Here is a 14,891-nt window from a genome sequence, read left to right on the forward strand (position 1 = left end):
CTTTTTCCATAAGACCAATTGTGTCTTTGAAGAAGTTCTTCTCTTCATTGATTTTTGTGTCTCTTTTCCCAAGCTCTTGACTTTTTTCATTATTTTCCTGAATCACTCTCATCTCTTTTCCCAGTTTTTATTCTGTCTTTCTTATTGGATTTTTTTTTAAAACCCTTACCGTCTACATTAGAATCAATACTACATATTGGTTCCAAGGCAGAAGAGTGGCTAGGCAATGGGGGTCAAGTGACTTGCCCAGGGTCACACAGCTTAGGAAGTGTCTGAGGTCAGATTTGAACCTAGGACCTCCCATCTCTAGGCTTGGCTCTCAGTCCACTGAGCCTACCCAGCTACCCCCCTCTTCTTTGATTTTTAAAATCCTTTTTGGACTTGAGAGCAATTACTATTTTTCTTGGAGACTATGGATGTAGCAGCACTGTCTGGTTGTCTTCATCTGAGTTGACTCTTCCCTGTCACCAAAATAACTTTCTGTGTTGAGTTTCTTTTTTTGTTGTTTGCTTATTTTCCTGCCTTTTTCTTTTCTTTTAATTTAAAATACTGTTTAAGTTGGACTCTAACTGTGGTGAAGATTCTCTGAAGCTGCCTTCAGAACTAGCTCTGGGAATCTTATCTGCTTTCAATTCTTTCAAGGTGTATTTAATATTCTGCTGGACTGTGCGCACTGGTCTATGAGTAATGCCAAAGCACTCTTTTCTAATTTGGAACTGTCACCAGGGTCCTCTGCTCCCCTATAGCCACAAGCACTAATATCTAGTGGTGCTCCTCCTTAGCCTGAGATCTTGCCTCTGGATTGCTACCTAGTTCTTGCACCTAGATCCCACAGTAGGATCCCTGTAATCTTCTGAGCAGTTGTTTAACCTCCCCACCCCCACCGAACCCCCCACCATCTTGGTGCACTGGATGCCACATGCTGATCTTCTAAGTTGTTTTGGGCAGAAAAATTATTTCATCTTGTCTTTTTGTGGGTTGTGCTACTCCAGAATTTGTTGTAAGGCATCATATCATAGTAATTCAGAAGAGATCAGATGTGTTTCTGCACCTTTTCTGCCATCTTGGCTCTGCCGTGCTCTCTGAAAATTAAAAAGCTTTTTTAATGACTCCAATTGCCAGCACCTGGCAGAGGCATAGTAGAAACTTAATGAATGAATGTTGGATTGTATCCTGTGATCTTATGGATTTCTTGTGTTCCATGGAATGATGTGGATCTTCAGGTGATAATTAGGAGAGAGATGATTTGATTCTGATCAGAGAGAAATGAGACAAAGGTAATTGATGATTCCTTCTGTGGGGTATTAACATTGGGCAGCCATGACATGAACAGTTGAGAGGTCTGCTGTCTTCTGGAGGCAGGTACTGGAAACCTGACAGAGAGCTTCATGAGACTTGTCAAACCTGGGGGGACCCCTACTCACTCCTTGTAAATTGTGTACAAATGACAGCAACATAATGGAGTAGAGAGAACTGGACTTGCATCCAGGGGAGCTTCAGAACCCTTCTACATAGTGTCTCTGTGACCTTGTGGGAATTATCTTCTCCTAATATATATGATGAGAGGATTGGACTATATAATCTAGAATGTCTCTTCTTATTCTTAAATCCTCTGATACCACCAGGAAGAATCTAGAAAAGCTTTGCGTGGGATAATGAAGGTCTCAGGCAGGAAATTCAGGACCTTAGGGGTACACAGTTAATGTTTCATCACTGCTACCAACTGAAAGCAAGGGTTTCAAAAGAGAAAGACAGATTTGGGAAATAAATAGATAAATATCATAAAATATAATTTGGATTCTGTACCACAGCTTAAAATAGAGGAATAATGGACTTTTGGCTAAGGATGCATATGTATTCAACTAGGTCTGGTAAAAAATTTTCCTGGAATCTTGCAAATCTTATGAAAGGAGCTTTAAACTGAGTGGAGAGAAAAGAGAAAGAAAACTGCCTATATATTTTGAAGAATAGCAGTTACATCTTAGGAGAGATAACTATCAGCAGATTTTCCTTATTAAAATAAGAAATTACTGTGTCTTATTGGTGCTAGTTCCAGTATTCAAAAATGTTCCACTATTTAGAAAAGAAGAGGGTAGAGTCTTCAAACTATAGACCGTGACTTCCACTTCAGTTCTTGGCAAAGTTTTAAGACATTGTCTTTGTTCGAAAGGTATAGTTTATAGGCAGAATATTGTGTTCGGTTTTGGAGATCACATTTTAGCAAGGGCATTTTCAAGCTAAAAAGATAATGTGAGTAGAGGAGACCATGTATTACATAGGGCATTTTTAAAAAGCTAAACTTTTTTAACTTGGAAAAGAGATTTATAGACAGACATGATGGCTATCTTCAAGTATTTGAAGGGTGACATAGGAAAAAATATTGGACTTATTCAGCTTGGTCCCAAAGGGCAAAAAAACTCCCTCTGGATGTTGAAGGTAAATTTAGGCTAGATAGTAGTAGAAACAACTGATAATTAGCTGTCCAGACATGCAATGTGTAGAGATAATTTTAGGGTTGTGACTTAAAATCTAAATTAATTGGTCGCAGGGGAAAAAATCCCAAATAAGTGAGTCAGTCTGGAATTTTATGGTAATTTTAATTAATATAGAGGGAAGGATTTTAAGGAGAAAGAGAGAAGAGTGTATAGGATTTCTCCTGCCTGGCCTGTGCCAGGTGGAGTTCAAGATCTCAGCAGCTAGGTCTCTGAAGGAGATTAGAGGGTTCCAAGAGGATAAAGTTTGGAAGGTAAAGGAGGGGAAACTCAGCCAGAAACTCACCACTGAACCGGACAATAGCTGTAGCCACACCAAAATGCTGAAAGGCTCAGCACACTGCCACCAGCCACCTCTTCACCACCAAAGGTCCCGGAGAGAGAAAGTGAGCGAAATTATATAGACCTTTACTCTGTGTCCCCTCCTAAATTTTCATTTCTACCAATCACATCAGAGGCTTTTCTCCAGGACTGCCCATTCTTTAGTTCTCATCTTCTTTGATTAGATTATATCTTTTGAGTTACTTAACCTTTTTGTGCCTAATTTGCCCTTTATAGTTACTTAACACCTTTTTTGTATTAAGATCTTAAAATAGACTTAGCTTAAAGTTCTAGCTTCATTATAAAGTAAGAACTAAGTACCTTCATTGTTCAATCAGGAGATTACAACTTCATCTTCTCCATAAAGTAAGATCTAAGTAGGGTGGAGTAATCTAAATTTCCCAAATGGAATGTCTGAGAAAGTAGTGACTCCCCTCCTCCAACCACCTATAGACACCATTTGGAAGCTAAATGATTTTTTTCTTGGGAATGATACAGAAGAGATTTCTGTTCAGATACATGTTGGACCAAATGTCCTTTGAGGTCCTTTCCAGTTATTAAGATTTTGTGATTTGTGGTTCTTTGTATTTGAGCCACAAATACTATGGTGAATTTCAGTGTCTGTTAGACCTTATGATAACTGTGATTCATTCCACACCTCCCTCTTACTAGAAGTTCAGGGAACCTGTCCCTGCTGCAGTGGCAAGACTATTGAGGAAAAGGTTCATATAGTTTTATTGGAGAAAAAAATCCAAGGAGAGCTGGATGGTCAGGATTATATTCTGGCTAGTGCAGTTTTATTTGTTATTTTACCTCTTTTGGACAAAGCTTTCTGAAAGTTAGAGATGAGAGCCTCCCTATAGAGATTCTCTACTCATTCTAAAACTTTATTTAAGGGTTGCACAATGGAAAAAGAACAAAGTCTAGTGTGAAAAAGATCTGTGTTTAAATTCTACTAGTGTTACTTACTGACAGCTGGATAAATCATTTAACTTCCCTGGAGTTTCTTCATCTGAAAAATGAGGAAGTTAGAATAGATGAGGGTTCTTAATGTGAGGTCCAATCATAGAACAGCCGCCAAGGACTCAGCAGCCTACCCCTCAATTCCCCCCTCACTTCCTGTCCTTATCCCTCCACCCTCCAATCTTCCTGTAGGCTGTTTCCACTGAGGAAAAGGAATCCTTTAGTGTGTCCAATATCCAGTACCTCCACTCTTTTGACCCTTTTGCTGATGCAAGAAAAGGTGATTACTTGCTTCCTGCTGGGGCTGAGGATTATATCCATATTAGAATTTAACAAAGAAATGGAAGGAAGACCCTCACTACTGTCAAGGGAATCACTGATGATTATAGTAAAAAGAAACTAGTAAAGGCATTCAAATAGAATTTTGCCTGCAGTGGTAATATAATTGAGCATCCAAAATATGGAGAAATATTCAGCTATACGATAACCAGCACAAGAATATATGCCAGTCCTTTTCTGAGCCTTGACTAACTAAGGATGATCAGGTTCTTGGCTTTTAATTGTTTGTGGCTTACTGAAGCTTAAATAAGGATTTCCTTTCAATGAGTAGAAAAATTCCCTTCTGTCCTTTGTCACAATTTTTAAAATGTTATAATTTATATGATGTAAGCATTTGGTTCTGCTGTTGAACTTGGACTACTATAACTCCTTCATGTAATAAACTGCAAAGTCTATGCATACAAAATATGTAAGATACTCACATACCCACTATGGACACATTTCAGAGAGTCTGTGAACTTAATTGGAGAAAAAAATACATCTTTATTTCAATGTAATTGATTTTCTTTTTAATATTTTTTTAAAATCCTTACTTTCTCTCCTAGTAACAACTCTGAGGCAGAAGGGCAAGGGCTAGGCAAATGGGAGCTAAGTGACTTGCCCACTTGTGTGGACCTTGGCTCTGTGTGCCAGGGCCACACAGCTAGGAAATGTCTGAGGCCAGATTTGAATCCAGTCTTCTTGGCTCCAGGTAGGGCTATATCACCACCTAGCTGCCCCATTTCCTCACGTAATCCTAGGTATTTTAAAAACATTCTTCTAAAGATCATGTGCTTCACCAGACTTTCAAAGGCCTCCAATACACACAAAAAAGTTAAAAACCTCTAGGCCAGGTGGTCCTGAAGTCCCTTTCAGCACTAACACTACAAACCTAAAGTCTAGAAACATGGCTCCTCGGGAGGCTAATTCTTTTCTTCTTTCATTAACTAGATGATCTTGTTTTTAACTCTAAATATTTTATATCTTTTTAATTTATTTTTGTCAGATGGGAACAGAGAGCCAGAACCAGATTCTTCTAGAACATGCTGCATTGAGAGATACAGTTAATGCTTTGATCAGTGACCAAAAGCTCCAAGAGATATTCAGCCGAGGTAAGAGCAGGTAGTTTCCTATGCCTTGAGCTCTTTAGAGAAACCCTATGGCCAGTGTGGAAGATGGTCTAATTATGTGCCATGTTCTTTTTTGTGACCAGAATAACCCAAGTTATTTGTAGTAGAGTTTAGTAGCTACTGCTTGACAGTAAAACTCTGTGTCACCATGGAGTTACATAAAATGTCCCTTAGGGATATTATCTTACAAAAGGTAAAAAAGCCAGTTTCCTTCCCTTGATACTGTGATATCCTCCCATTTCCCCTAGTGACCCCGGTTGGGGCTGGCTAGCTATTGCTTTGCTTATTTTCCCTCTTGGGGCACCTCCTCTTCCTTACTGAACCTTGCAGACATTTAGACTCAGTACCATAGGGTGCACAAATAGGGATGTGACTGAGTCCAATAGAAGCATGTTTAGGTAGGAAAATCAACCTTACTGGTAGAAAGGTATGGAAGGTGACCACTAGTGTGGCTGAACCAGGAAAGTCACTATTGCCGGTTAATGGACTAGCCTGGCAAAGTGCTATATACTCTCCTAGGCATGAAGATGTTAAATTTGATTGAACAATTAGTATAGAAACTGCAGCTTTTTTGCCTATATTGAACTTTCCACCCACTGTTTTTGAAAGCTGAACATCTGAGGGATAGCAAGTGATACAGATCATTCCTAAGCACATTGTTTTATTCAGTTTATCAACTTTCCCTTTTTTAAAAAACCCTATGTACAAGTCAGGCATCTCACCAAATATTAGAGTAACTTAATTTTTTAAAAATAATTTTCCTTGCCCTATAACTAGGCAAAGGAAACAAAGTAAAACCCAAAGGTTTGGAGGATCTGAGGAGTTCTGAAATAAATAACAGAATTATAGGAGTTTTGGGGAGAAACAATATAAGGGAACTGAACAAAGCCATCAACTTTTTTTGAAATTGTCTTTACTTTTGGCACTTTATATTTTTTAGATGGTTGAATATGGTGGATCTAGCTTTCTTATTTTATTCACTTCTTCATGGAAACTGACAACACAAATATTAGTGCCTTAGACTGTCTTCCTGTTTTTTGTACCCTGGGTTAATGGGTTAAATGGAGCTTATATTGGACCTTTTATCACTGATGCTAACTGATTTCACCTCTAGGTCCCTATAGTGTCCAAGGCCAGAGGGTCAAAGTATACCAACCAGAAGGTGAAGAAGGTTGGGTCTGTGGTGTTGTAAGCCGTCAAGACTCCATCACTCGTCTTATGGAGGTGTCTTTATCAGAGGTGAGAACTTTGGGGCCTTTACTTTGCATCATCTTAAATGAGGTTCTTTCAAGGGCAACTAGGTAGCACAATGAATAGAGCATCAGGCCTGGAGTCAGAAGAACCTGAGTTCAGATGTGGCCCCAAGTATTCCCCAGCTGTGTGACACTGGACTAAATCACTTTACCCCCAGCTGCCTAGCCCTTGCTGCTTTTCTCCCTTAAAATTGATACTAAGATAGACAGTAAGGATTTAAAAAGAAAAATAAGATACTATCAAGTCACAAATTCACAGCAATGGTTTAAAAAGAGTAAGCAAGTTACTGTGTATTTTTGAAACTTTTTTGTAACAAAAGTTTGTTTTTCTTTTGAATTAGGAATGGGTGTGAGAAAAAGAAAATAACTTACCTGGTTAAGAATTATAGGAAAATATTTCTCAGAAAATAAATGCATTCAGGGGACAGATGGGTGACTCAGTGGATTGAGAGGTCAGGCTTAGTAACAGGAGGTCCTAGGTTCAAATCTGACCTCAGACACTTGCTAGCTGTATGACCCTGGGCAAGTCATTTAATTCCCATTGCCTAGCCCTTACAATTCTTCTACCTTGGAACCAACACACAGTATTGATTCTAAAACAGAAGGTAAGGGTTAGGAAGGAAGGAAGAAAGAAAAAGGGAAAATGCATTCACAGTATCATCTCTGAATTAGCCTCATACCTTTATTTTTGACACATTTAATGCATGTATATGTGGTTGAATATTTTGTATATGATTGGTTTCAGAAGCTTTTCTACTCTTCTAGTCTCAGTAATGTATAAAATGAGGAAGAGTTTGATAGTATAGAAATAGAAAATGTCATTTCTTAATACATGTTTAACCCAGAGGAATTGCTTGTCAACTCTGGAAGGGGGCAGGGAAGAGGGGAGGGAGACAACATGAACTATGTAACCTGGAGGGAAATTTTTTGAAAATATTTTAAAAAGAAAGAAAGAACATGTCCTTTCTAAGAAATGAACATGGGTGATGAACTCATTGTTATGTCATGTATTTCTTTTGGCTAATAAATTTAATAACTTTCTTTTACTCTCATGTTTCTTGCCATCCTACTCCAACCTCTCATCAACCTCTAAAAATCATCAGAGTGGCGAAATCAAGTCAGTGGATCCCAGACTGATACATGTGATGTTGATGGACAACTCAGCTTCTCAGAATGAGGTACAGTAATGCATTGAGTCTCTGATCTAGTAAGGCAAGTAAGGTTTTGGCTTCATTGTTTAATCCATATTTACTCTTGCACACTAAAAGAAATGTTAAGTATATCGGTTTCCCTGTCTCCACTCCCCTCCCCACCCCCCACCCTCACACATTTTCATTCCCCAGGCACCATTAAATGCATTAGTTTCATTTGCTGGTTCTGTTCAGTTTAGGGTGAATATTAAGAGGATGTTGTCATTTAGTATATTCCATAGTGAGCCTGTCCAATCACAGTCTTATTATCAGTTATTCTCAAATTCAAAACCAAAAGGCCAAACTCTTGCCTTCCTAGATATTCTGCCTAGATTTGGATGTTTGAAAGGTGTGTTAGACTGTGGGGCCAGCTAGGTGGCACAGTGAATAGAGCCAGGCCCAGAATTGGTTGATCCTGGGTTTAAATTTGGCTTCACACAAAATTGGGACATAATGCATTGCTGGTGGATCTGTGAATTGATCCAGCCATTTTGGAAGGCAATTTAGAATTATGCCCAAAGGGCTTTAAAAGACTGCCTGCCCTTTGATTCAGCCATAGCACCGATGGGTTTTTACTCTAAAGAAATAATAAGGAAAAAGACTTGTGCAAGAATATTTATAGCCACGCTGTTTGTGGTGATTGAGGAATGTCTGAACAAATTGTGGTATCTGATGGTGATGGAATACTATTATGCTGAAAGGAATAATAAAGTGGAGGAATTCCATGTGAACTGGAACGACCTCCAGGAAGTGATGCAGAGTGAGAGGAGCAGAACCAGGAGAACCTTATACAATCGAATATAATAGACATTCCTATTAGCAACAGTGCAACGATCCAGGACAGTTCTGAGGGACTTATGAGAAAGAACACTATTCACATTCAGAGAAAGAACTGTGGGAGTAGAAATGCAGAAGAAAAACATGATTAATCACATGGTTTGATGGGGATATGATTGGGGTATTGACTTTAACTTATCATTATTGCAAATATAGATAATACAGAAGTTGGTTTTGAATAATGATACATGTATAACTCAGTGGAATTGCTTGTCAGCTCAGGAAGGGGAGAGGGAAAGAATATGAATCGTATAATCATGGAAACATTGTAAATTAATTAATTAATTAAGCCTCACACTTCTAAGTGGTGTAACCCTGGGCAACTCACTTAATGCCAGTTGCCTAGCCCTTAGTACTCCTTCTGCCTTGGCACTGATACTTTGTGTCTATTGTAAGACAGATGGTAAGGGTTTAATTTTGACTCCTGTTATTTTGAGTTGTTGTTTTTTTTAACCCTTACCTTCCATCTTAAAATCAATACCATGTATTGCTTCCGAGGCAGAAGAGCAATAAGGGCTAGGCAATGAGGGCTAAGTGACTTGCCCAGGGTCATACAGCTAGGAAGTGTCTGAGGTCATATTTGAACCCAGGACCTCCCATCCCTAGGCCTGGTTCTCAATCCACTGAGCCACCCAGCTGCCCCCTAAGGGGTGCTTTTTGAAGATTGGTTTAGCTTTCACTGCTACTAAGCCACCATCTTGGCTCCACCCTGATAAGAGTTTTTTATTATTATTATTAATAATAATAATAATAATAATAATAATAATAATGACATGCTAGGCAAAATTATTGTGTTAAACCTTTGTAGAAGTAGAACATAGACTCATTAAGAAATTAAAGAGAAATTGCATCTTATTCATTGCTTCATTGATGGGCTCTAACCGGTGTGTGAAATCTTATGGTAATATTTTGTTAGTACCTCCTACAATGCACAGCACTCTATTAGCTGTTGCCACTAATACAGTCTATGTGTTATGTAGATCAGGCTTGTATTAGTTAAGCTGAATGTGAAATCTCCTGCAAGTTAAAGTCATCTATCAGTGTCTTTTTAGGATCATTTCCACAGCTCTTTATTAATGTTTCTGCCTGAGCCCATTCTGCAATAAAAGACAACTCTTCAAGAGGCTTTCTAGGCATCATACTTTTCTTAATGGTCTACTTACTATGGTCAAAAGAACAAGGGGAAAACCCAGCAGTGTTCACACCTGAAATATTTGTTGTACTTTAGTATGAAGCTTCTGATAGTGATGCATTAATGTGATAAGAATAGTGAAAAAGATGATAAAGTACAGAATGTCTGGAACTGGCAATAAAGGTCAGAACAATGGGGAGGGGAGACAGAGATTACCAGTGTTTCATCAGTTAAATAGCATAGGAATAAAAATAAGGAAATAAATCCAAGACCAGTTTCTAAATTAATTCAAATAAATAAGGTCTTCAGTCTAAGAAAAAAGTTAGAGTGAATTACTGTCATTGTTACTAATACAACCAACATTAACAATTAAAGAAATGCTTGGGGCCAGCATATTACAGAGCCTCATCTTAGCAGGACACCTCAATATGTCCTCCAGACAATCCTGTGAATGGTTAAAATGGGCTGCCCAGGCCAAGAAAATCACAAGTTGTAAAAAAGTCCATAAAGACTTTTGTCCATAGCTGTTTAGTGGCTGACATAAAGCACCAAAAACCAGCTGGATCTCTGTGCACCCTTTAAAGAAGATATTCTTCAGAGTTGTTGATGGTCCCTTCTAGCCTCTTACATCCAGCTTTACCAGTGACACCTAACTTAATTGCATGGACTCTGACATTATAACTACTGAAGTATAATTATTGATCCCCCTATGAAAATTATGGTGGAAACAGCTACATAACTCTGTGGATTAAGAACCAGGCCTAGAGACAGAAGTATCAGATATTTCCTAGTTGTATGACCCTGGGCAAGTCACTTAACCTCCCCTTACCATTCTTCTGCCTTGGAACTAATACATAGTATTGATCCTAAGACAGAAGGTAAGGGTTAAAAAAAATTTTAAGAAAACTGGTAGATTATACTTCTTTTCTGCCTTGAATCCTATTCTCTACTGAAATAGAAATTTTGTTAGTAAAGTCCTGTAATTCATATTTAGCCAGGTATTCTAAATAATAAATGCAAACTTAAAATGTCAAAACTTCTTAGGTATGCTAGCCACATTTCCACTAAACGATGCTGCTTTTTTTTTTTGGTAGGGAGGGTGGATGGTATAGTTAGCTTTATGAAAATGGTTGGGGTTTTTTTAATTTTATGGTTCTTAGTACTTATTACACATATTGGTGACTTGGGACTAGAGCCATTGGTAAGAGTTCTCCGAGGTATTTCTTATATAAGAGATACATAATGAAATGCTTTTTTCTTTCATAGGCTCATAAATCCCTTATCCTGGGATGACTAGGTGCTGTCATTTTATGCTAGAACATTCTAATATGTGAGAGCCTGCATATTTTAAAGTCTAGTGGGCCTCCCATATGACCTGGGCAATATAAATAGTTTTCTGGAATGGCAACAATGCACCAGTGTTAAGGTGATATCTGTTATACAGAGGACATTTATGATATTTGATGTTATTGATATTTGAAGTCCCTCTGAGATGAGAAGGCCCTTATTAACGGGGAAAAGTACTCTAGAAGTAGAAAATTATGGTAAATGTCTTAAATTTATTATACAGGAAATTCATAATAGGTTGAAATAGTTGACTAAAAGTAAATATATGTTAAAGCTGAGCTTAAACATCTTTCCTTCTTTGGCTTTTGCTTTGATTATTTCTGGAAACATCAAAGAGCAAAATAGTCTATGGTTTTAACAAGAGTGGTGTTTTTTTTAATACAACTTTTCCAAATTGTGTATTCTAGGGAGGATGTACATTAAAAGCAGTGAAACCCTCCAAAGGAAAGAAGAAAAGAGAAAGCATAGAGGGGAAAGATGGACGGAGAAGGAAAAGTGCTTCAGACTCTGGGTGTGACCCTGCAACAAAGAAATTAAAAGGCGAGAAGAGTGAAGGAGACAACAATGGAAATGATGGAAGTGAGGCAAGCAGAGGGCCCTGGAAAGGGAGTGCCAGCGGAGAGCCAGGGCTGGATCAAAGAGCCAAGCAGTTGCCTCCATTTGTTCCCCAGATCAATCGAAACATTCGGTTTGCCACATACACCAAAGAGAATGGCAGGACTCTGGTGGTTCAGGATGAGCCTCTAGGTGGGGACGTACCTGTACCTTTCACTCCATATTCTTCAGCCACGGGTCAGTCACCTTTGGTCACAGAGGTGGGTGGAGCTGGAAACAAGGAGGCTGGAAAATCACTGGATCAAGGTGCTCAGAGTCTGGCAGTTTCAACAGCTGTGGTCACAACCACCAGCTCAACACCAACCACCGTGAGGATCTCCGACACTGGCCTTTCAGCAATGACCCTGCAGGAGAAACAGAAAGTCATCTGGTCTCAGACTCAGGGAGAGGTGAGTAACTGAAACTTGGGGCAAGTGTTTTACATTTATTATTCACTTCTTTGATATTATTTTTGTTTCACACAATTAGAAGCCATCTCCATTGCCACAGGAAAATATAATTTCTAGGATACTGTTAAATTATACTCTGTATAGACAGGGTCTTTAACTCTCTTCATGAGGTGTCATTTTCCTACTTCAGCAAGGGCATCTTTTTAAATAATTTTACCAGCTCTTGATAGGTGCCTTAACAATAATTTAGCTCATCAAAAACTGATTATGCAACCCAGTTTAATGACATGCTAAGATGTTTCATTGGAGAATCTTTTTAAATTCAATTATCCATTTGATTCACATATCAGTCGCATCCTTCATTTGGCCTATAAAAGGCAAGGTTAATGAATTATAGTATTTGTAGTAGTGAACACTGTAATTAAGTCTTTGAGTAGGGTACCATTATCATCCTCTTGTTTTCAGTTCATGCTTTTCTAATAAATTTTTCCTAAAGATTGAGGTTTTTCCATGATTAGGTTCAACAAAAGTTCTTTCTCCGAGGTTTTTCACATTTCAGAAACTTCCATGGAAAAATTTGCAGAATTAGTCGTAACAGCCACCTCACATACTCTCAACCTACTTTTGATAATGTTGGTTGCTAAAATGTAATTCCAATTTAAATTCAATTTTATCTAGATTACATTAAGTAAATTTCCCAAACACAATTTTTAAAAACTATCTAAAACATTAGTGTAGTTTTATGTTTACCACTATAATATATGCCATCTTTTTTTAAAAAAATAATAATCCTTACTTTCTGTCTTAGAATTGATATGAAGTATGAGGGCCAATTGAAATTAAGTGACTTTCCCAGGGTCACATAGCTCGGAAGTGTCTTTGAATCCAGCACCCTGTCTTCAGGCCTGGCTTTCCATTGAGCCACCTAGCTGCCCTGTTGTTATCTTTTTTTTCCCCCTCAACTGGCTACTGACTCACAATTTAAAAGAAAAATGCAAATATTGAAGGTGTCTACTGTGTTCTAAGCACTGTTTCTAATAAGTAGAATAATGATCCGTACATTCAAGAATCTTGCATCCCTAGAGATATGAGATTATAAGATAACAGGTAAAACATAATAGACATCTTGGTTGATATTTGTCAAGTTTATAATTTTTAAAAAGAAAACTTAAAAATAAAAAATACATATCACCTGACTATTATTCATCAGGATAAAGACTTACCTCATCCCTGATAATCTCTTGTTGTCAAGGGAAAATTAAGGTTGGATATGTCTGGTAGAAGAGGAAAGGGGACTTCAAATAAAGATTTCTCACAGATCATTGTTCTTTTTGAAAGGAAGCTATATACAAGTGTAGTAATTCCTCTCTCTTCTCAGCTGTGAACTAAGGGAACCCCAGGTAAGGATTTTACTATGGCACATCCATCATGTTCCAATCATTGCATAGTTTTAACTCTTTTAAAATAGATTCTGCCTTAGGTGATAGGGATCTAAATAGACCTTAAAGGAATATAATAGGTCAAACATTACATATTAAAAGAAAAGAACCACAAAATGCTGCAGATTTACAAATTTTTTTCGAAGCTGAATAGGTAAAACTATGTTAGAAAATATTTTTATTGCTGATATTTCAACCTGGGTTTCCTCTGGGGAAATAATTTAAAATACAAGATATGATGCCTGCTTTATAATGCTGGATTCCAAAATGGGTACATCTGGCCACTGGGAAACTTCATGCCCTAAATACCAAGTCCAAAATGTAATTTGTTATCACTTGTAAAAAGATTTGGAATTGAATTAATTAAAGGAAAATAGGAAACTTTATGAATCATATTCCGTTTTCCCCCTATCTTAAACAAAAAGTATAATGTTTGAAACATGTGCTACTTGTACTTTTTTCTTTTAGTAATGTTGGTATCAAAGAACATGGCCAAATCTAGCTGGTAAACTTAACAAGAAGTTCTCAGTACTCAAGATAGGGTTAACTTCTCCTCTGGAGCACTTGTTCATATATAGGATTCATATCAGTGATTACAAGTAAATAAGAAGAGAGAAGAAGAAAAAATTTGTGCTGTCAGTGGGGAGTGATTATTTTAACTTTTAAACTTTAAAATATTTTAACTTTTTAAATAGCCAGCATGATTCCTATAGAAGATGCAAATTATACACAAACAATATACAAATATCTAGTGAGCCCTCTGATTTATATACATAGATGGCCTCTGTGATCCTTTTTCCAGCTTTAAATCACATCCTATGACCAGTTCTCAAATTGGTTGAGAGATAATATTTGTAAAAAGCACTTAGTACAATACCTAGCACTTAGTAGGTACTATAGAAATATTTATTCCTTTTCCTTTTCCCCCCTCAGGAATGGCATCAAGGAGATTTCCCTCAGTTATGAGTTAGACTAAAAGGACTGAGGTGCCTTTCAACTTTGAAATTCTGTGTTTTCCAATAAAATTGGGAGGAGAGTTTATATCTTCCCCTCACTCCCACCTCTTCCCCCACACACACCAAAAAAAAAAGGTCTAAAACTTCTCCCCCAGCCCAAAAAAAATCCATTTGTTTCCTGGGATCAGAGCGTACCAGATATTATAACTATGATTATCAAAATTAGTATAAAGTACATTTATAATTTTAAAAATTAACCCTTGCTCTGGATCAGCTGACTTCCAGAATTGTTCTTTTGTTTGTTTTTTAGACATTTTCACCTGTAAGGTATGGTTTCAAATATGTTTTGTGAGTTGTTTTTTCTCATCTTTTTCATATTATGATTAAAGTTTTTCATAACATAGGGTTGTTTTATTTATAAACAAAATACCAGGGTTGGTTTGTGTGTTTCTGTATTAAATAGTGGTACACCTATAAACTATTTTTTTCCTTCAAAATAAATGAGAGAG

At 37.5% G+C, this 14,891-nt stretch overlaps 1 protein-coding gene across 6 annotated transcripts in view; it reads left to right on the forward strand.

Annotated features, from left to right (window-relative positions):
* KDM3B (lysine demethylase 3B) overlaps nucleotides 1-14,891 on the forward strand; it is a 68,725-nt gene that overhangs the window by 29,595 nt on the left and 24,239 nt on the right. For all 6 annotated transcript variants that reach the window (XM_056811354.1, XM_001376127.5, XM_056811353.1 and 3 more), the window contains exons 4-7: nucleotides 5,101-5,206; nucleotides 6,339-6,463; nucleotides 7,581-7,655; nucleotides 11,391-11,987. In XM_056811354.1, the coding sequence (XP_056667332.1) occupies nucleotides 5,101-5,206; nucleotides 6,339-6,463; nucleotides 7,581-7,655; nucleotides 11,391-11,987 (903 nt within the window). The remainder of the gene's footprint in view (nucleotides 1-5,100; nucleotides 5,207-6,338; nucleotides 6,464-7,580; nucleotides 7,656-11,390; nucleotides 11,988-14,891) is intronic.

The sequence above is a fragment of the Monodelphis domestica genome, chromosome 1, assembly GCF_027887165.1.
Source record: "Monodelphis domestica isolate mMonDom1 chromosome 1, mMonDom1.pri, whole genome shotgun sequence".
NCBI classification, from domain to species: Eukaryota; Metazoa; Chordata; class Mammalia; order Didelphimorphia; family Didelphidae; genus Monodelphis; species Monodelphis domestica.